This window comes from Trachemys scripta, chromosome 11 (assembly GCF_013100865.1).
Source record: "Trachemys scripta elegans isolate TJP31775 chromosome 11, CAS_Tse_1.0, whole genome shotgun sequence".
NCBI lineage: Eukaryota > Metazoa > Chordata > Testudines > Emydidae > Trachemys > Trachemys scripta.
In genome coordinates this window covers 7,975,806-7,998,531 of record NC_048308.1, presented here as the reverse complement: position 1 = coordinate 7,998,531, position 22,726 = coordinate 7,975,806, and the positions used below count along the sequence as shown (strand labels likewise).

The following is a 22,726-nucleotide window of genomic DNA, read 5'->3' as shown; positions in this document are numbered from 1 at the left end:
TAAGCAGGACAGTCCCTGCTCTGAATAGCAGCTCTGATGACTTTAAACCTCAGACTAAATCTAAACCAACCTGGAATGCACATATCCATTTTAAATCCGAAAGAATTAAATGAAGAATGAAACTGCATGATTGTTCCTTGGGCTTCACCTGAACCCCAAACATTTCAGTCTGCTTAACTTACTACTTAGTGACAAGAGAGAGGGAGGGAGGGAGTGCTGGAGTGAATTCTTTAGTAGCTCAGTAAAGTTGTAGCTGTCTGTTTAACTACTAGACGTATGGCTTGAAAGGCAAACGCTCTGGGGATTGCACAGCTGAAAAAAATGTTTCCACCATTAGGTGTCGTCATTGCTGCATGCAAAATTGAAGAGGAGCCTCTCTGCTGCAGCTGGAAATTGGGATGCATAGGACAGTCAGATTCCAGTATTGTTAAGATATACAGCCAGTGTATATTGGGAGTAAGTGTTTGTTCATAGCTTCATCTACTGCAGAGATCTATGTCAACTCCTACTTAATTCTAACTAAACAATACTCTAATAATTGTCACACTGCCTTGGAGGCTGATCTGAGATTACTGAATCTATTTTATTCAAACCCACATGTGGCTACTACACTTGGCTGAAAAGCTTTATTGTAGGTTACCCAGTTAAAGCAAAATATTAATTTTTGGTTACTAAAAATGAGCAGAGTGCCCATGTAATCCGTGCCTTCATTTGTCAGCAGGACTGATGCCTTTATATGTAAATAAATAACCCATTACTGTCAGGAGGCACACCATGCAAACTGCAGGCTCTGGATGTGACACTGGTTAGCAGCAGCAAATGGTTTATGCAGAATCATCAGCCCTTGTCTTTGGCAAGGTCGCAGTCAGTGAAGTTGTTGAATTCATGATACAATAATGAACTGAATGATCATGGGCCAGTTTAAACAGGCAAAATTTGCTCTGAAGAACACAGATTAAAAACATGTTTTGTTGAGAACGTGGAATAGAATGTGGAATAGAATATCAAAATTTTGCATCAAAAAGATTTATTTTTATTCCAGAGGAGTCTGAAGCAAAAGGTCAGTCCTTTAGTGAATTTACTGCGTGTGAAAGGGGTCAGCTTGCCAGCCCTAGGGTTACCATACGTCCGGATTTCCCCAGACATGTCCGGCTTTTTGGTACTCAAATCCCCGTCCGGGGGGAATTGCCAAAAAGCCGGACATGTCCGGGGAAATAGGGAGGCAGCATAAGCCAAGGTCTGCCCGGCCCCAGCACAACCCGACGGGTCTGCAGCGCAGCCCAGCTGCCCGGCTACATTGTAGCGAGCTCAGGCGGGGGAAGAGGCGGGGCGCAGCCGCAGAAAGCGGAGAAGGGGCCGCTGCTGCCCCCGGAGGCCAGACGGACCGCGCGCCCCAGCCGAGCCCGCAGGACCATGGGGAGGCCGGGCCCAGCCAGCGGCTCGGGCTTCCCTCGCGGGCAGGGACTCCCCGGCCACTTGGGGACCCTTCCTGCGGCCCCGTCACCCCACGCGGCAGAAAGGAGGCTGCAGCGCGGGGCAGGGAGTGCGGCGTGTGCCGGGGCTGCAGGGACCCGCACTGCCCCGGTCGCCGCTGAGCATCCGAAGCCCCTGCCTGGCAGAGGCTGCCGGGGGAGCGGGGGAGCAGGGCAGGCGGTGGGGGCAGAGGCTGCAGGGTGAGGAGGAGCAGGGCAGGCAGGGGCATATAGAGGCTGCAGGGGCAGGGCAGACAGGGGCGCAGAGGCTTCAGGGGTGCAGGGACTGCAGGGTGAGTGGGGAGCAGGGGGCACAGAGGTGCTTAGCAACCCCCAACCAAGATCAGAGCGGGAGGGAGGAGGGGGAATGCGGGGTGCTCAGAGGAGGGGGCAGATTTGGGGCAGGGACTTTGGGGAAAGGGTTGGAATGGGGGCGGGGAAGGGATGGGGTTGGGGCGGGGCCGGAGAAGGGGCGGAGTTGGGGGGGGCGGGGGCAGGACTGGGACCCCATGGAGTGTCCTCTTTTTTAAATGTTTGAATATGGTAACCCTAGCCAGCCCTGAAGACTGAGGTTCTCTGGCTACAGAACAGATATCTGAAATGCAAACTTCCCCACCACCAGAAAAGGTGGGGACCGTCTCAAGAATGACAGGAGAGTTCAGTCTCCAAATAACTAAGTGCTTACACTCTGGAGACTGCCAAGAAGGGCTGTAATTAGTATAAACTGTTCTGGTCATTTGTCCAGCAGGAAATGGATTGATACCATCTGCTCAGTTCCCACAGCCCATGTAATGGGAACAACTTTTGCTCCCTATGGACAAGTCACGATTACAGTGGTGCAGTGCATGTACACTAGGGGTTTGCAATGGTGTAACTACATCATGGTAGCTACACTGGTACAAAACTCCCAATGTAGACAGGGCCTCAAACTGTAAGTGCTACTGGGCAGAGGATGTCTCCTATATATATAGTATAGTGCCTGACACAGTGGGGCCCTGACTGGTGTAATAGAAATAATTAATATTGATAATAATTGAAGAAGCCTTCATGTCATGTTTTCTAGACCTTTAATCATTTTTGTTGCTCTTCTCTGAACTTTCTTCAATTTGTCCACATCTTTCCTGAAATGTGGCTCCCAGAACTGGACAAAATACTCCAGTTGAGGCCTTCTGAGCATGGAATAGAGCGGAAGACTTACTTCTCCTGTTTTGCTTACAACACTCCTGCTAATACATCCCAGAATGATGTTTGCTTTTTTTGGAACAGTGTTACACTGTTGACTCTCATTTAGCTTGTGATCCAATGTAACCTCCACATCCCTGTCTGCACTACTCCCTGGCAGTCATTTCCCATTTTGGATGTGTGCAACTGGTGGGTTCCATCCTAAGTGGAGTACTTTACATTTGTCCTTATTGAATTTAATCCTGTTTACTTCAGACCATTTCTTCAGTTTGTCCAAATCATTTTAATCCTATCCTCCTAAACACTTTCAACCCCTCCCAGCTTGGCATCGTCTGCATACGTATAAGTGTACTCTCTATGCTATTATCTAAATCATTGATGAAGATATTGGACAGAACTGGACCCCAGACTGATCTCTGAGGGACCCCATTCGATATGCCCTTCGAGCTTGACTGTGAACCACTGATGATTACTCTCTAGGAATGGTTTTTGAACGTTATGCACCCACCTTATAGTAGCTCCACCTAGGTTGTATTTCCCTACTTTGTTATGAGAAGGTCATGCAAGACAGTATCAAAAGGTGTATTAAAGTCAAGATATACCACATCTACTGCTTTCCCCCATCCACAAAGCTGTTAGGTTGGTTTGACGTGATTTGTTCTTGACAAATCCATGCTGACTGTTACTTATCACCTTATTATCTTCTAGGTGTTTGCAAATTGATTGCTTAATTATTTGCTCCATTATCTTTCCAGGTATTGAAGTTAAGCTGACTGGTTTGTAATTCCCTGGGTTGACCTTATTTCCCTTTTTATAGATTAGCACTGTATCGGCCCTCTTCCAGTCCTCTAGAATCTCTCCCGTATTGCACGAGTTTTGAAGATAATCGCTAATGGCTCAGACATCTCCTCAGTCAGGTCCTTGAGTATTCTAGGATGTATTTCATCAGGCCCTGGTGACTTGAAAACATCTAACTTGTCTAAGTAATTTTTAACTTGTTCTTTCCCTATTTTAGCCTCAGATCCTACCTTATTTTCATTGGCGTTCACTATGTTAGATGTCCAATCGCTACTAACCTTTTTTTGGTGAAAACTGAAACAAAAGAGGCATTTAACACTTTTCCCATTCCCATATGTTCTGTTATTGTCTTTCCCATCCCATTGAGTAATGGGCCTGCCCTGTCCTTAGTCTTCCTCGTGCTTCTAATGTATTTGTAGAATGTTTTCTTGTTACCCTTTCTGTCTCTAGCTAGTTTAATCTCGTTTTGTGCCTTGGCCTTTCTAATTTGATCTCTATGTACATGTGTTGTTTGTTTATATTCATCCTTTGTAATTTGACCTAGCTTCCATTTTTTGTAGGACTCTCTTTTGAGTTTCAGATCACTGTAGATCTCCTGGTTAAGCCAGGGTGGTCTCTTGCCATACGTCCTACCTTTCCTACGGATAGTTTGCTCTTGTGCCCTTAATAATGTCTCCTTCAAAAACTGCCAAATCTCTTGAACTGTTTTCCCCTGAGACTTGTTTACCAACTTCCTGAGTTGCTAAAGTCAGCCTTCTTGAAATCTATTATCTTTATTGTGCTGTTTTCCCACCTACCATTCCTTAGAATCATGAACTCTACCATTTCATGATCACTTTTACCCAAGCTGCCTTCCACTTTCAAATTCTCAACCAGTTTCTCCGTTTGCCAAAATTATATCGAGAACAACATCTCCCCAGTGACTTTCTCCGCCTTCTGAAATAAAAAATGGTCTCCAATACATTCCAAGAACTTATTGAATAATCTGTGCAGTGCTGTGTTATTTTCCCAACAGATGTCTGGGTAGTTAAAGACCCCCATCACCACCAAGTCCTGTGCTTTGGATGATTTTGTTAGTTGTTTAATAAAAGCCTCATCCACTTCTTCCTGATTAGGTGGTTTATAATAGACCCCTACCATGACATCACCCTTGGTTTTTTACTCCTTTTATACTTATCCAGAGACTTTCAACAAGCCTGGCTCCTATTTCCACCCCAACCTCAGTGCAAGTGTATACACTACACCTTTTATATAGGAGGCAACACCTCCTTCCATTTTTCCCTGCCTATCCTTCCTGAGCAAGCTGTACCTTCTATACCAACATTCCAAACATTCTGCTGTGTCTCCAGAGGCGGTTTAAACTTGTGTGTGGGTAATACCTATATCTAAACTTATGACCCACTGTAGCTTTAAATAGTTGTGATCTCCTTTAAAGAAAGGTGTAGTTAACACCAATTAGTATTTATGAAATGTCTTGATTCCACCTCACCGTGAAATGGAAATAAACGTATGCTCAGTTCACAATGAAAAACTATTGACTGTGGCAGTAAATTGTGCAGGGTCAAAACTGTTAAGTTTAATTTTTAAAACAGGGGAAACTACAATGATATCCAGAGTGTTAAGGGGTAAATATTTCCCCTGCTTTTAAAGACTGTTAATACTAGAGAGTATTTACTCTGCTGCATATGAGCTAGGAGTAACTTGCTAGAAACCATACTAGAAAGGGGCGAAAGGCAATTTAGTTTGTGCAGAACAAAAACTATCCTCTGCATCACAGCTCATGCTCTATGTGTAAAGCAGGTTTTGTGGATCAGATTTTGTCCTCAGATGCAATGGAATTGTGCATGGATATTTGAGGGCAAACTACGGCTGTAATGTAAGCATGTAAATTACTGTCAGTTTCACTAAAATTCATTGCTTGGGTGATACTATTCAGAAGCAGTATGACCTTGTAGATGGAACATTGGACTGGACCTCAGAAGACCTTGGTTCTATTACGGGGGTCGCTGCTAGTCTGCTGCCTGACCTGGGGCAAGTCATTCACCTCTTTGTGCCTCAGTTTCTCATCTGTGAATTGGGAATAATGATTCTGAACTCCTTTGTAAAGCACTTTGCAAAGAGCTATTGATGACAAAGTGCTATTTAAGATCTAAATGTTATTACTGTTTAGGAAAAGTGACAAAAAATTGCAATACAAATAGTGGTGATGTGGGTAAATTGCAGTTATCAATACGTTAGCATGAATTAGCGTGTAATTACTGATATTTCATGGGGAGTTACCATGTAGTCCTTACTCAGGCAAAACTCCAATTGAATTTGGATGTCAGGATCAGGCCCTATGTGGGAAAATACTCTAAGTACAATGAAGTGAATTGTTCTGTAATTTCCAGAGTCAAATCCAATTCTACGGTTACCCCACTGATTACAGATAGGCATTTTGACCCTAGGTATATAACTCATCAGTAAGGCTCTGTGTTTGTCACAGATTCCGGGACTTTCCATGACCTCTGTGGCTGGCCAGGGAACCGCCTGAGCAGCTGGGGCAGCCCCTGGCCCAGTCACACTGGCTGCTGCTGGCGCAGTCTCGGTCTCCTCACCACCCAGCAGCAGGAGTTTGGGTGTGGGGAGCTGGGGGTTGGGGTGTGGGGCGGTGCTTACCTGGGGGCAGAGGGGCTCCCCAGAAGGGCAACAGGAGCTCTGCTCCCTCAGCTTCTAGCTCCACTTGCTGCTTCCGCCCTCAGCACCGCTCCCGCAGGTCCCATTGGCCACAGTTCCCAGCCAATGGGAGCTGCAGAACCAGGGCTTGGGGCAGAATGGAGGCAGCACATGGAGCTAGGAGCTGGATGTTGCTGCTTCCCAGGAGCCGAGTAGGGAACCTGTCCCAGCCCTGCCAACCCCCAAGCACCCGTGGCACCCCTGGGCACTAACTCCTCCCCCCCCCCAGTACCTGCGGCATCCCCAGGCCACCCCCAACAACCTTCTCTCCCCCCCCCATGCCCCTCTCACCAAGTTTTAGTCATGGTTATATAGTAAAAGTCATGGACAAGTCATGGGCTGTGAATTTTTGTTTACTGCCTGTGACCTGTCTGACTTTTACTAAAAATACCCGTGACTAAAAAGTAGCTTTACTCATCAGTTCTGCTGAATTCTGGTAAAGTAAGAAGCCTTGTATTGAAGGCTTGCGTGGGACAGAGATGTTTAGTTCAGAATGTGGGGTTGTCCCACACCATGAAGAACAACGGTAAGATATGCAAAAACAGATTGACCTTGGCATTTAAAACAAGTTTTTGTGCAGGTTGAACAGGAACCAGGCCCCCCAAGGTGACAGGCCAGTGCTTTACGTGACACTTTGCCTCCAGTCCTGCTAATAAGTAAAATCTTGATCGCCTTGATGTCAGTGATAAAACTCCCAGTAACTTCAGTTGGACCATGATTTGGTCCATTGCTTTCACAGGAAAGAAGAAAATCTCCCAGTTACTTGACATGTCCCCAGGGTATTTCTGCTGATGGAATGTGATTATCTAGGTGGTTTATTGTACAAGCCTGGAATTGTGGCATGTTACATGACATCCTTGTGTCACACAGTACCATTCCGTCTCCTACTTGTGTGTCTGAGCACTTGAAACACTCCTTTTTCAACTGCTCTAGTTTTAAACTGAACTTTAGGCAAAGTGTCCCCAACTACACTCATGCCACTGCACTGGCCCCCAGGTACATCTAGCTAATCTATGTGGCGACCACAGAAGAATGGGACTCAACTGAGATGACAGAGCCATTGCAAAAAGAGTGGAAAAGCACACACGACTGCGTAGTATCACTTGAACTCACACCAAGATGAAATTCACCTCAATGTCGAGCCTTCATCAATCTCTTATATTAATTGTTTTAATGCTGGTCCATCGCTGGTGTAGATTTCACTCACCAGTGCATATGAACTAAAACAAGTTGGAAGCCAAAATTGTTTTTGAGATGGATTAAATCCAGAAACCCATGAAAGATTCTCTTAGGCACTTGGAATGAGCAAGGGAGAGAGCACAGGTCTCGGGTCTAACATGAGTCCATTTTATGAAAAGTAATATACAATGTTGAGAACAAGTGAAAGGCTTTTGCAACAAGAGGAAACCATTTCTAAGTTATATCAAGAGAAAAGGATAAATCCAGAAGAAAGATATCAGACCAGCAAATACTCAAGGAAGTGCACAGAGGTCATCCATTAAAGATTATGGTATAGGAAGCAATATATTAACAGATACAGGTGTTGTCACTTTGAAAAAAGAGATAGTAGCAGACACCCGAAGAAAAGAGTATGGTTAAAATACAGATATTACTGTTTAAAATGGGAGTAAATATGAAGGCTATATAAGGACCCGTGCAATGGCCAGAAGAACAAACTTTGCTACGAAAATGCAATCGGACTCCTCTGTAGCAATACTGCAGGACCAAAGCTGCAAAATCACTCCTGGAGCTTCCACAGTGCTGCTCTGACTGCATTTGAGACATGATTGGGCTGACATGTCTGGTGCCCAGCCTGCATGAAGCACTGCTGTGATTTAATTAAAAGCTCTGCTGAAAAGGAGTCTCTGAAGGCTTTTAATGAACTGTAATTGTGACATGCACCCTGGACATGTTACTGAGCAACAGCTAGTGATAGTCTTGGCCTTTTGAGGTAGCAACTGGATAAATAATTTTGGCGGATTTTTAATAAAAGGCAGATTTTATTACTATTTAATGCTGCTCTGGGGGTTCAAATCGGATTTCCAAGAAGCTACCACAGATGCATGTTGTTGGTGCTAAACAAATAAGACCACTGCACACTGTTGTACTAGCACCAAATGTCAGATGTTCACCTCTGGGTAGTGACATTGTGCCTGCGGGATTTGGGCAGTTCCTGTGTGTGTGCAGTTACTACTTTTTTTGTGTGCAAATGCAGGATGTATACACACAATTGGTACACATGCACATTTTTTGTAAAGAGAGGCAATTTATACACCAGTATTTAGTGCTACAAATTATTATAAAGGAACTGATGTATGGCGCATTCTCAACTAACACAGACTTGTGCACTTTGCCAGAATGGACCCTAAGACCTGTTTCCTTGGAGCTCTAGTTCAATTTTTGGGCCCGATTCTTCACTGCCCTGCAGCTTGTGCAGACATTTACACCTGTGTAAAATGCAAACACGCTGTAAGTGACCCGAGAGCTCTGGTTTGGTAATGTGCCGAGACCCACCCTGTCCATGTGTCATTGGCTAGACAAAGAGTCCAGCAATGGAGAATCAGGTTTTGGGATTCCATCAAGACCGTATGGGGATTAAAACAGTACTGTGACTGTATCGCTGAAATCCAACTTGTAATGCAGGTCTTTTAAAGAAGTCAAGGTGTACGAGTGCGAAGACTAACCATTTTCAATGACCTCAACATTATCCCTATACTTACAAACAACTGAGGGAGAAAATCTATAATAAAAATCTCAAAATTGACATTTTTTTTACTTGATTTCTTTAATGTTGTTAGAAAATAAAGATCTCCGTGTACTCAGTCTTGTTTCCAAAAATGTGGTGGTCATTTTCTGTTTGTATAGAATTTGAGGCAGGACTGCTGTGTGAGTCCAAATATTTTTATTGTACGCTCTGTAAGAAACCGATTTTCTAACATTCATAGGCTCACAGATTAAAATTTTAGGGCTTCTTGGATAGCACAGTCCCTAGGGTAAATCATTTCCTTAAAATGACCATTATGGATTTTTATGGTACTTTGGGATCCCTTGGCTTGAAAGCAGTTTTATTCAACAAACAGTTGTTTTTATTACAGGGTGGTATTTAAGTAAAATAAAGTATTTTACAGTTTAGCACTAGTATACCAGATGACTGCTCTCTGAGACAGGAAGAAATTGCTTAATATAATGTGTGTGCAGGCATCATGTTTGTATGTATGTGAGTGTGAATACACACTAATACATGACAGATATATAACTATTCACACACATATGTACAAGTATATGATGTGTATATATAATATCAATATATATCAATATTCACTATATAGAATCTGGATATGGTCTCTCTGTGTGTGAGTGTGTATTTACATCTGAATATATGTAAATTTGTGGAAAAAGTAGTTTTTACTTTGCAGCTTGTGGGTATAAACAGAGTCATGTAATTGAAGTCTTGGGGAACATTGTACAATCTGATCCGTAAGTGCTAGCTGGTCAAGAGACTTAAGTGGGCTGTGAACTGAAGTGCTTAACTTGGATTCTTTGGTGTTCTTCTCCAATCCAACTGTTCTTGTAGCCTTCAGATTCTGGAACCCAAAAGGCAGCATACTTGGGAAAACAAGTGTGGCTCACTTTGGTCAAGGGGTGTGGGTTCTGCATAATATCCCGATAATGCTAAATCATCTGTCCAAAACCCCACTTAAGTGAGCCTCAATTAAGGCCTGCAAACCATTCCAGTTGGAAGTGAGTGAGACAGTTAATGCAACAGCCTTCTCTGATGTGGAGCTGATACCCACATGGCTTTATCCAAATATACTTGCTCGTGCAAACAGCCTAATGCAAAACTGCTGTAGCCTAATACCTCATGTGGATTCCGCATGATCACTGGTAGAGAACAATTCCATACAAATTAAGCTATGTAAGTCTATAACAGTAGACAGAGATTCCTGCGCCCATATATCTTATGCTCTTTAAAATGGAAATCTACCCACTTGCCTTACACTTGGGTGGTGAAAAGAGAAACACACATGCAATTGTATCATTTCAGGCAAAATTAAGAATAAAACAATAATGTGCAGTAGGAGTGTAGAACTGGTAGCCATTCCCACAGCCTGATGAACACTGTAAGATGCATTTGCACAGAGCATTGGGCTAGTAGACTCATCACAAGACTGAGAGTCAGGAATTCTCAAGTTCTAAACTGACACTGAACTTGACCATCTCACCTAAATCTCTGTCTATTGGTTTTGCTGTCTGTAAGAGTGATAATCACACTTAACAAATGGTGGCTGCAGGGTTTAATTAGTTAATGTCTGAACGTATGCAGTGCTTTACATCTTCATAGGTGAGCGCTAAGGGTTGTTGTAAGAGGATTTGGAAAAAATTAACTAGTGCTGCAAAGCCAGAGATCTAAGGCAAGTTAGATTTAACCCCGGTGATCTCATTGACTATGATCTTCCTGCTGGTTGGTTCAAATATTAATATGTGTTCTTATTAATCCCAAATTAGGAAAGCAACCTATACTGAAGATGCATCTGATGCAAGAAGCTGGAATATATATTGCATTTAGATGCTCATTGTTAAAAATCGTGTACTTCCTTATTAAATAATAACACATTTCCTATTTGTTGAACCCAGAGCATGCATAGTTGGGTAGGTGAGGATTTGCCAGCTAGATCAACTACAGCCTCCTCAGGGCCTGGTGAAGGAAACTTGGAAGAGAAATGTAAACAGGTAGACTATACTGTACAGATGTACACTAATCACAAAATACACTTTCTGTTTGCAGTTTAGATTTCTAATACAGTTTAACGGTGTAAAGAGACATTAACTCGCTGCCTGAAAATGCGATGCCTCATTTATATGTGTGTGTGTGTATGTGAAATAATAGTTTGGTTTTAGTGTGTCTGTCTATTAACCCTATTGTCTAAAAGGGGTAGCTGGGATAAGTCTGGCCCAGGTTGGCTGTGGTTGAGAAGTGCACAGCTCAGGAGGGTGAGCACAAAGGTGGTGTTTTCACTTCCCTTGTTCTGAGCAGACTGTGGGTCAGGGTAGTCCCCAGCATAAGTTAGAGCAACCTAACCCTGCTGCTGACGGCTCTAAGGGTCTGATCTGGTTCCTGGGGATCAGACTAACTGCAATTTTCTATATGAGCTGGCTGGATAGACTTTCTAGTCACTCATATTAAGCTCAGGACACTGATTCTACTCCCTTCCTAAAAGGAATTAATTCTCCCATGTGACGTGACATTTCTTGTAACTTGAAGGTTGCCAAACTTGGTTTCAAAGTGACTTTGGATATTTCAGCTAGATTGTAAGGGACATAGGAATTTAGTGAATCTGGCTCACCAACCAACCAACTCCTCTTAGTGTAAAATGGGACGTTGGGTATTAATATTCACGTCAGATGACGCTGTTGGATAGCAAGATCTTCGCAGAAGTTGATCGTCAGCTCAGCAGTGGCTTGAGTCAATCCACTTTGTGAGCAGCCAAAAACTTATGGAACATGGAAGGGTGTAATTAGGGAGGGAATGAAGGAAGTTAACACATCCCTGTTGGTTTCAGAGTAGCAGCCTGACCTCCCTAGTGGGTGATCCAACATCCCGACATGAAGTCAGGTTCCCCCCACTAACATAAGCTGGCACTGACTTCATGGGTGTTGTTCCTGTTTAAACCAGCAGAGAATTTGGCCCATTAAGAGATGACCCCTAATATCTAGATTATCTGGCCCTGACAGGAGATGTGCTGAGTTTGCACAATGCTGATGCAATGTCAGAAGCCAGGGGCACATAGGTGAGAGAAGATTCATATAACATACCCTCTTTTCTATCCTCAGCATGAGTGTTGCATGGGCAATGCTTGTGAAGCAAGCACAGAATTAATCTGTCTGTGTGTTTAACTGTTATCCATGTAATGACTGTCCAGCGGTTACTGATTAGGGCCAAGATTTTCAAAAGTAATATGATTTGGGTGCTCAACTTGACACACCCTATAAGGGCACCCCTTTGAAAATCTACCCCTTTAAGGCATTTCAAGTTGGGCACCCAAAAACTGAAATGCTCAAAATCACTGGTCCCTTTTGAAAAATTGGCCTCTAAGATTACAGAAGTTAAATATCAATGAAAGCACACTCATTTTTGTATGTGTTTTCAAGTTAGTATATATCTGATTACCAGAAAGATTTAGGAGTGCTGCTTCTGCCCCCTTCAAATCTAAGAAGAAAATTGCACCCACAACGCAGCTGGAAGGCTCTGTTAGGTTGAATCAGGAAGTGCTGTGACAGTTAGTACTGAATAGATCCAACTTTAGGCCTGCTTGGACCCTGCTGCTGTTGGAGTCAATGCGAGCTGTGCCACTGGTTTGGCTGGAGCATGGGCAGAACGTTGTCTTTTGAATCTTGGACAGAAAATCCCAGCTAAAGAGACAGAACCCTGGTTTGCATTACAGTTTACTCCTGCAATAAACAAAGCAACAAGTACATTTAAAAATAGTTGTGGGCAGTGTTCCTGCTAATTTTTTACATCCATGTGTGGAATGAATTTTGTTATGTGCACCGATATGGAGGTGATGTGTGACACATCACCTTCATATTGGTGCACATAACAAAACTCACGTTGTGGGGATGTGGTCGAGGGGTTCGGAGTGTGGGAGGGCACTCAGGGCTGGGGCAGCCGGTTGGGGTGCAAGGGGGGGTGAGGGCTCTGGCTGTGGGGTGCGGGCTATGGGGTGGGGCTGGGGATGAGGGGTTTGTGGTGTGGGAGGGGGCTCAGGCCTGGGGCAGAGGGTTGGGTGCAGGGGGTAAGGGCTTTGGCTGGGGGTGCAGGCTCTGGGGGGGGCTGGAGATGAGTTTGGGGTGCAGGCTGCCCTAGGGTTGAGGTGGGGAGAGAGGACTCCCCCCAACCCTCTCTCACTGCAGCAGCTCGGGGCAGGGGGAGAGGTGCCTCTCCCCGGCTGCAGCAGCTCCAGCAGGCCTGGTCCGGGCCGAGGGAGGGGCTCCTCTCCCCCAGCCATGGCAAGTCCGGAGCAGATCCGCGCTGGGAAGGAGCGCCTCTCCCCTGGCTGCGTCGGGCTGGCAGAGGGGGAGGGCGCCTCTCCCTGCCACAGCAGGTCCATGCTGGGGGAAAGTTATCTCTCCCTGCCACAGCAGGTCCATGCTGGGGGAAAGGCATCTCTCCCCACCACAGCCCTGAGCCCCTGCATGAGGCTTAATAGGCAACTGTGCAGCTTAGAGGGAACCTAGGTTGTGGGTGAGTATTGTTTAAAAAGAGCTGCCTCTCCCAGAACAAGGTTGAACTAAAAACCACAGAGCCGTAGTACTGTCTCAGTGCTTTTACTGAACCACCATTTACTGGTAGTAGTTTGTATTTTGAAAGGAGTACTTGTTAGTTGTATCACACCTCAGGAATAGGTGTATCGTTCTAAAGCATTTTTTTGTGCCACATATAAGTACAACCCCCACTGGCCAAATGCTACCCTTGGTTAGATGTCCAGTTGGCAGAAAGCAATAAAGCTACCAAATGGACATTTGCGTACCTAATACTGGAGGTCTTTTCTGAACATGTAAGCCAGAGAGCAACTTTCGGCACACGGCCCATTAGGGTAATCTGCTGGCGGGCTGCGAGACGTTTTGTTTACATTGACTATCTGCAGGCACGGCCCCCCGCAGCTTCCAGAGGCCACGGTTCGCCGTTCCCGGCCAATGGGAGCTGCAGGAAGTGGCGCGGGCTGCAGGAACGTGCTGTTCGCAGGTTCTCGCAGCTCCCATTGGCCGGGAACGGCGAACCATGGCCTTTGGGAGCTGCAGGGGACTGTGCCTCCAGACGGTCAATGTAAACAAAATGTCTCCCAGCCTGCCAGCAGATTACCGACGGGCCATGTGCTGAAGGTTGCCAACCCCTGACGTAGGCCATAGTAAATGCAAAGGGGAAGGAGCCAATGGCAAATTTCCAATGACCTTGGGAGCAGGACTTGTCTGCAGCACCTCTGTGTCCTCAAAACTGCTGCATTAGAGTCAAGTTGTGCCTATGAGGCAGTAGTCCATGTTGGGATGAAGCAAAGCTACACTGCCCCGGTGGAGCTCTAATAAGGATGCATCTCAGAGAAGCATGATGCATCTTGGAGCATTGTAGAACACAAGGGGGAGGTGCCTGTCACACCACCCATAGAAGTTTGCACTCCCTTCTGCAATGGCTTCAACTCCTCTCTGCCCCTGGGGGCATTCTGAGAGCGCGTTCTCTGTACACAGGAGAGCTCAAGGACTGCTGTTGTGCCTGGCCCATGCACTAGGGGTAGAAGGGATGGGAAGGCTTCTTGCATCCTTCCCCTCCTTTCCATGCCGTGCGCACCTGTCCAAGGTCCAGGCACAGTCTGGCCCTAAATTTGGACCCAGTCTTTGAGTAGCTTCCTGCTTACCTCCTGAAACTCCCATTGACGTCAGGGATGTTCCAGGTACTGAATGATGGCAGGAGCAGGCCCAATTTATGTAGGAAATACACCTTCGATGGAAAAAAGTATGTGGTGAGAGAAGTTCACAGAGCAGCACGTTCCAAGTGTAACTTAACAGACATTGAGAGGCAATGTTTATCGATTTGGTCATGTGGCCCTGACTCGGGCAAAACACCCATTAATTTCAGCTGGTGCTTTGCCGGAGTTAGGACTGCAGGATCAGGCATTGAAAATCCACCTCAAATTATTTTTTAAAAGGTTCTCATCCTGAGAACGTTGCTCGAGTCCCCTCATTTTCAAGTCTCGCTGAAGTTGAGGTTCGCTTGCAAAGTTGTGCTAGTGACTGCGTGTAGATTTCCTAACAACTAAATTAATAATCCGGGGGTATGCATGATTTCATGACTGGGTGTGTATTTTGTCATGAGTATCATTTCATTCCATTCAACATGCTGACTATTCTGTTTTGGGGTCTATTTTTTGCAGTAATGTTTTCATTTCAGAAAATAGGTTGATGAAAATTAAAGGTACCAGGACAGACGACAAAATGTGTCCCCCATTGGGTACAGGTTAAGGAGACTCCCTGGCACAGTTGATTGAAAGTCAGAGGAGGATGAGTCTGGAGTTAGGATTTTCGGAGAGGAAAGTACCAAGGGAAAATAATTCCCCCCCACCCCCTTCCATACCCTGGGGCTCTTAGTTTCAAGTAATTAACTGCAGGCCATGCTTGTGTTGAAGTGAATGGGAATTTTTTCAGGAGCCAGCATTGTCTTTGGTTAGCACATGGAACTGAAAGCAGGAGACCTTTGTTCATTGGCTCTGCCGGAGACTTGCTGTGATATCCTGGGAAAGCCCCTTCAACTCTCTGGGCCACAGTTTCTTCCTCTGTCAAATGGAGATGCTGCTGTTTCCCCACCTTTGAAGAGCACTTTGAGATCTACAGATGAAAAGTGCTTTTTTTAATGCAGGGCCTTATTATTAAGTTCTCAGACATGAATGGAGAGGTAAGTAAAATTAGAATTATAGTTTTCACACTGAAACAATGGAGTATTTTCATTCTGTTTAGCTATGGAAGGGTTTCTGTGTACCCATGTTCCTTCTCTACCAATGGATTCCACTTCATAAGAAACTGAATACACTTAATTATTGCAACTTTTAAAATACTCAACTTCCTAAAAATGATGTCCTCTGTTTTGAATCAGCTGAAGCAATGGAAAGCGCAGTTACCATCAAAGTAATGGAATACATGAGTTTGTTTTTTAAACTCCTTTAAAGATGTTCTTCATTTTTAGGAAGTCTGGAAGAGATTCCAGAAAGCTTCTAAAAAACCAAATGTCTGCGATTGCAGAGTCTCTGTGCAATTTCGTCAATCAAAGCACATGTCATCTGGCTTGTGAGCCTAAACTACTGCCCTTTATCCAGATAAATACTTTGGAGGTTAGTCCTGTGTACAGGCTGGAGAACATGCTGCTGGCGAGCATTTTTTAGAGGTCCTTCATTGCTTCTTTGTAGTTGTTTTCATCTATGGTGCTGAATCGGTAATTATAAGACCACTTCACGCTTCCCTAAAGCGAGCAAGGGAAGAGATAGACGAACTGGAACGTTTTGTACTGGTTGTACAGTCCTAGGCCATGTCAATGCGAGACATGTGACTGTGTAATTTGCCATGCAGTTCTGCTGCTGATCGTTAGCAATTATTTACACTGTACACATTCCCATTAAAAGCCATTTCTGCCCAGCATTCTCCATTTCCACACGGAATTCATGAAGTTCACTTTTTCTTGGAAATGATTCTTCTAGACTTCTTGGGCACCTGGGGTGAAACCCTGGCCCTATTGAAGCCAATGGCAAAATTCCTGTTGGCTTCAATGGGGCCAGGATTTCACTCGTTGACTGAGGGAGCTGCAGATGGGGGGATTCCCCTCTGTCTGTGTCATTGGTAGGCTTTGAAGGAGCCCGGGCTGGTCGTCCTTGCTCTTAAGGCTGGTAGCTGCAATACAGGGCGTCAGGAGTTAAGGTTAATATGTGAAGGACAAAGCAGGGGTTCTCTAGTTGATGTATCAGCTTTGTGGATCCCTGGGGTGGAGAGAGCATTAGTCCCTTTCAGACTAATATAAGAAGCTACAGTCTTGGAGTCTTACAATTACTCTGCTCTGAAAGAAGTCTCTGTTTTGTTTTTGGTTTCTTTTGTTTCTAGCAGCAACTTGGTGGTGTTCAATGGAAACACCCTGCAGGGCAGGAAGGAACTGTAAGGCTTCATTACTGTAACTACGAGCAGCTTTTTAAGCCTGAAAATAAATAGTGTCCATCTAAAAATACATTGTAAGCGTAACCGCTAAAGGGTTAGTTTCAACAGTGCTTCCTTGCTGTGTGTTAGAAATGTGTCCGTCTCTCACGGTAATTTTCTGTTTAAATGAAAAATCTGTGACATTTACTGCAAGGAGCCTTTCTAGAATGCAGACTGTTCCAACTCTCCGCACAGATAAACTGATGGATGCTTTTACCTTTTTGTCTTCTTTCTAGGCAGCGCAAATAGTCCTGATTTCGCTGTTTGAACTGAACACGCCCGAGTTTACCATGTTACTTGGTGCCTTGCCAAAAACATTCCAAGACGGTGCTACCAAGCTTCTCCACAACCACCTCAAGAACTCCAGTAACACTAGCGTGGTGAGATGCTTATGCAGCTAATGTCCATAGAAAAGAGGAGAGTTGCAGAAGACAACAATTCACTGATGTTCAGTAGCATGCCTGTAGTCCTGCTAGCAGCGTTACGCCACAGTCGACTTAATGAAGTTCACTTTCTCTTGGAAATGAAATGTCTGTTTGACATTTTGTTGAAGTGACCATTAAAACAACCCTGCCAGCTCTATTTAGGTTTGATCTGTGTGCTGCCAGCACAGAGACGAAGTGACTTAGGAGCATATGAAAGTCAACAGGACTTGTGCTCCTAAGTTACTGAGCTGCTTTTGAAAATCCCACTGGAAGTATTTATCTTGAGCTTTTAGTTAGGATCAAGGGCCTGATTCTGCAAACTCTCTGTGCTCAGCACTGCCATTGAAATCTGTTTAATATCTTATGTTCTCCATCAGGGAACTAGAACTTTGATCCAGTAGGTCTTTTCCATCTCTAACCAGTGCTCCTTTACTTTGATTCTACATGAAGCCTTTAAATATTTTTATTCTATTGAAGGAAAAAGCAGGGAATTTTTTGGTAAATCTCTAAATTCTTTTTTTCTCAGTTCAGCATTTACCAGAATAGTTTTTGCTGCAATTCCTCTTGACTGTAACAACTTATTTGTACAGAAATCCTGTGTAATTCAGATAGCGTCAAGTCCTGCAGTCTTTGCACATCCCTTACATTCAGTGGGAGTCTTGCCTGAGCAAGAACTGCAGGATCAGACCCACAGGAAGAAGGCGCTGAACACACCTGTGCTCTTGACGGCATTCTCGAGTGCCTTGCACCTTGTGTGTATAATGCTACTCAATCAGAATGGAAACTTTTTTACCCATGTTGCAATGGTATAAATGACCCTGCAAGGCAGTAGAAAATGAGGCTCTAAATTATCTTACACTTATTTATCTTGCTACAAAACAAAATCCAAAAACATTCCAGGCTATAAAAATAATAAATGTATTAACATAATTTTTAAAAGATCAGAATAATGATCTCCATACCCTGTAATACAAAGAATTGTGTTTCAGAAGTTGAATAACTTGATAAACTACTTCTCTGGCAAGACAGCTTTAGGAACAGCAGGACAGAGAATCAAATATGTTTTTAAATGTGAGTTCAGTGGTAACTTGGTTGAATGTGCAGTTCGTTCTCTTTGCATGGGCCAAATTTTTTAAAGCTTGCCCAAAACGTGTTTACACCTCTTGCATCTGTGGATTCTGAAACATAGGTCCAACAGGAACATGTGTGTCTTGGATGGAACCCACAGTGCACAGAGCTATGAAAGGGTGACCTTCCCAGGCTAGAAAATATTGGAACTTGCTAATGAGAGTGGGCCAAACCCTGCTTTTGTTTAGACCTTCACTTAATCTTGTTGAAATGGATTACTGTCGATAACACAGAAAGTGATAGCACAAACTAAAATCAGAACGGGGCTAATCCGGTCCTGATTTTCATCCATCAAGCTTGCCCATGTAAACGAAAGCAGAATTTGGGCCCATTTTATTTTTGTCTCCATCTGTTGTGTATACTAACATTTCCCTAATCCTCTTCTTCCTGCTTCTGTATTAGGGTTCTCCTAGCAATACTATTGGTCGGACTCCTTCACGGCACTCTAGCAGCAGGACCAGCCCCTTAACTTCCCCTACCAACTGTTCCCATGGCGGACTGTCTCCAAGGTAATGCAGCCGTTTAATTAAAGTACTTACAGCATCTTCAAGTGTTTCAATATTAAATGTGCGTCTCTAAAATGTGACTCTTCAAATAAGATGATTAAAACCAAGAGTATTATATGGTAGATTTGTTCAATTCAGCAGTGTTTGACAGATGCATACACAAAGCATCATAATGCATGGTGAGTATTTGACTTTTATATACGTGATAGTGGAACTGGAACATAAGTCTTATATGTACTTAAAACGTTGCATTTTCCTTCGCAACCAACCCCTCCACAGAATCACACATCTGTGTTCAAAGTTCAAGTCTAATAGCTAGAGATCGATTCAAACCACACTATTTGAATCTGGGTCCTGGTTTGGTTTTCAAACACCCTCAAAGAGTTGGTGTGTTTAGGTTCAGGGTTTCGGTTTGAGCCCATCTCTACTAGGACAGCAGTGGCTGCTTGAACAGTATGCCTGGCTATATGGTATGTTACCTAGAAGGATGTGATTCCATTAAGAAAGACTGAATTCTGGAAGTCCAGTATTGTACTGATGGGGTCAGGCAGTTGGGAAGGAGGTAGGATGGGGCAGGGGTTTGAAGGAGAGTGCTCAGCCATGGAAGAGCATGAATGTTGCTGCTAGGCTCTGTGTATAGAAACTTTAAAAGTGCAAGAGGGGAACAGTGTTAATTCGTAATGTACTGAAGTCAAAGCCATTGTAACCTACTGCTGTGCTATTAAGTGTTTCCATGGAGATATAACCACAACTGGCCTGATGCTACAGCATGCTCCAGGGTGTTTGCTACCAGATCCCCAGAAGTATAGTAGATCCTTCTGGGATCTAGTAGCAAACACCCTGGAGCAGAGGAGATATAGATTCAAACACAATGGTGTGTTGTAATTCTCCATTTTTTTTTGCTTTACACATCCTGATGCGAGGCTGGTGTAGCGAAGTGACGACTCACCGGTGCGGCGCCTCCTGCTTGTCATCTTGGGAATTAGCTCTCCAGTATATGGAGCGCGTCCTCCTGGCTGGTGTCTCGCCTGCCACTGGCCCCCATGTCCCTCCTGGACCCCAGTGCCCCTCTTTGCTCAGGGTTCTGCCCCAGCAGTAACCCACCATCTGGGTCTCCCCTCCCAGGGGAACCCCAACCCTCTATTCCCACCTTGCCTCAGTGGCAGTCATCATCTAGCCCCCGCTCCCTGGGACAGACTGCAGTCTGTAAACCACTCATCGTTGGCAAGGGGGGTTGGACCTGCTGCCTTTGCCTAACCCCAGGCTGCACCTCTGCAGCCCCAGTACCTCTGTAGGCCTTGAACAGGGCCTGCAGCCTGGGGAGTTGCCAAGCTGGAGCTCCCCAGCTCCTCTTGTCTTTCTCCAGCACTTCTCTACCTCTAGTACCCTACTCCCAGGCCAAAAGTTTCAGGGTATCTAAACATATTTTCACATCCTTAAATCTGCTTCACTACAGAGCCAGCCTTAGAGCTCGCAAGACTAGATTGAGTCATCAAATATGGGGTTAAGGATGGGAAGGGTTTTTTCAACAGGGAATTTTCACTAATAAAAGTACTAGGATTTCACTTCAGACAGACGATCCCAATAGCAGGACTTCCTCTTCTCCTTGCTGGGATGTCAAGATTTTGAATCTCTGGCGTGGGAAATTATAGTCAAAGATCTCTGTGTCTATGTGGTTCAAAATGCAAAGTCATTGGTAGTACTCGCATGCAGCAGCTAGTTTTAAACCCGTGACATTTTACTATGTCTGTTTTGTTTTTGGTCTTTATAAAACAGCCAATATTCGCCACTTCATTTATCGCCATTTAGTTTGTCTTTTTGTTTGCATCCGTTGGTACTTGCCTTGTTACCTCTTCTGATTTCAGACCCTCTTAGATGATTTTATAGAAATGGTGCTTAACTATTTCCAGTGCCTCAAAATGTCCATTTCCCTGGGTTTCAAGTTCAGTGTCTGTAGACTTTTTTTTTCATCTACCATGTTCTCTAGGTACAACTAGAGAGGGCATATGATCTTGGAAGACACACTTTTGTATCAGGAAGCAGTTCCTGTCACTATGTAGAATTCTGGAGGCCTTTTCCTTTGGAACAGTAATTCCTTCAAATTTTCATATAGGTCTTGGAAACATGGAGAGTAAGAACTTTGATTCATTTAAAAATATTGTGCTTAATTTCCTCATTTTGTTTAGCTATCCAAGCAGGGCCGGCTCCAGGCACCAACTTGCCAAGCAGGTGCTTGGGGCGGCTGCTCCAGAGAGGGGTGGCACATCCAGCTATTCAGCGGCAATTCGGCGGACGGTCCCTCACTCCCGCTCGGAGCGAAGGACCTGCCGCCGAATTGCCGCCGCAGATGGCGATCGCGGCTTTTTTTTTTTTTTTTTTTTCCCCGCTTGGGGCAGCGAAAACCCTGGAGCCGGCCCTGTATCCAAGAGTAACATTTAAATGAGAAGTGGAAGAAGAAACTGCCTTAGAAGTCATTTTAAAATCTGTAGAACAAGGCTGATTTAAGTTTTAGAAAAAGTGCTAACAGATTATGGAAAGTGATTACAACTCATTATACCAGCATGAATGGCACTGGTATAGTTACCATTGTGTCAGTTTTCAGAGTGGTAGCCATGTTAGTCTGTATCAGCAAAAACAATGAGGACTCCTCGTTGTTTTTTCATTGTGTCAATGTCTCTGATACAACCTCTAAATTTTAGAAGATTAAAACTGTCCTTTGATTTGAAATTCGGCAAATTTTTTTCAATAAAAAAGGTTGAGCCATTTGGGTAGAAATATCCAAAGAGAAGGATTTCCACTATTCCCACACATCCCTGTAGTTTAAAAATATGTTTGTCTCTAAAGAGTCAGGGTTATATTTTCAACGGATTGCACCTCAGTTACGTATGCAGTTTGCCATTGCTTCACCTGCTGCTCCATTCACCTGCTTGTGTGTGCATCACTGCATATTTTGCATTAGCAGCTTAAGTGCAACTACTTGAAATATTAGCCTCAATTCCTACCAGTCGCTTTGATTTTGAAAATTACATTTGGATTTGACTTGAAAATGTAGATTTCTAGGCATATGTACATCCAAGGGGCTAGCAATCCCATTTGCACAGGCCGATTGGATAACTGTGGTTCCTGTGGAGGCACTTAGGTTTTAGTGAGCACAGCTGCTATGCCCACATCTGGAGATCTTGCCCCTAATGTTTATGTTCTGTGGTCCGGGTCCTCAGTTGACTCTGCTTGGCTCCACTGACACCAATGGCCCTATATCGTTAAACGACGGGCAAGCCCTTGTTCTTGCATGAAATTCCTGGCTTTTGCCATTTCCCATATTGTTGCATTCACAATTACATTCCGTGATTCTCTTCACATTCAGGCCATTTGGCTTGAGCTGTTAAATTATGAGTGAACTAAATTTTGCTGATACCAACAGCTAACGTTTTGAACCAGGCAAAACTGTGTGTGCAAATACCCGCCTCTGTTTGGAAGACACTTTGCTTACAGTGCCTTGAACAAAATGCTTCTGGCTTCTGCTCTTGCTTTCATTAAATCCAGCCAGTTCTGCTTCGGATTTACTAGGGAATATCTATTGCATTAGTGTATTTGTATTTTGGGGGATTTTTTTTTTCTTGCTTTCTATGGTTTTTAGTTTAAAAAATATTTTTGAGTAATTTAAGAAACAATCAAAATGTGGAAACTAGAGAGAAAGCACATGTGTGAACATGAAGAAAGAACAACTCCTGAGCAAATCAAATGTGACCCTGAAATGAATGGTTTGCCATTGTAT

At 44.2% G+C, this 22,726-nt stretch overlaps 1 protein-coding gene across 31 annotated transcripts in view; it reads left to right on the top strand.

The window, feature by feature from the left end:
* The window catches only part of CLASP1 (cytoplasmic linker associated protein 1), a 263,544-nt gene that overhangs the window by 205,997 nt on the left and 34,821 nt on the right, over positions 1-22,726 (top strand). For 16 of the 31 annotated variants that reach the window (XM_034785912.1, XM_034785914.1, XM_034785910.1 and 13 more), the window contains 3 exons: positions 10,803-10,898; positions 17,129-17,272; positions 18,848-18,954. In XM_034785912.1, the coding sequence (XP_034641803.1) occupies positions 10,803-10,898; positions 17,129-17,272; positions 18,848-18,954 (347 nt within the window). The remainder of the gene's footprint in view (positions 1-10,802; positions 10,899-17,128; positions 17,273-18,847; positions 18,955-22,726) is intronic. The other 15 variants (XM_034785919.1, XM_034785918.1, XM_034785928.1 and 12 more) reach the window with 1 other exon arrangement.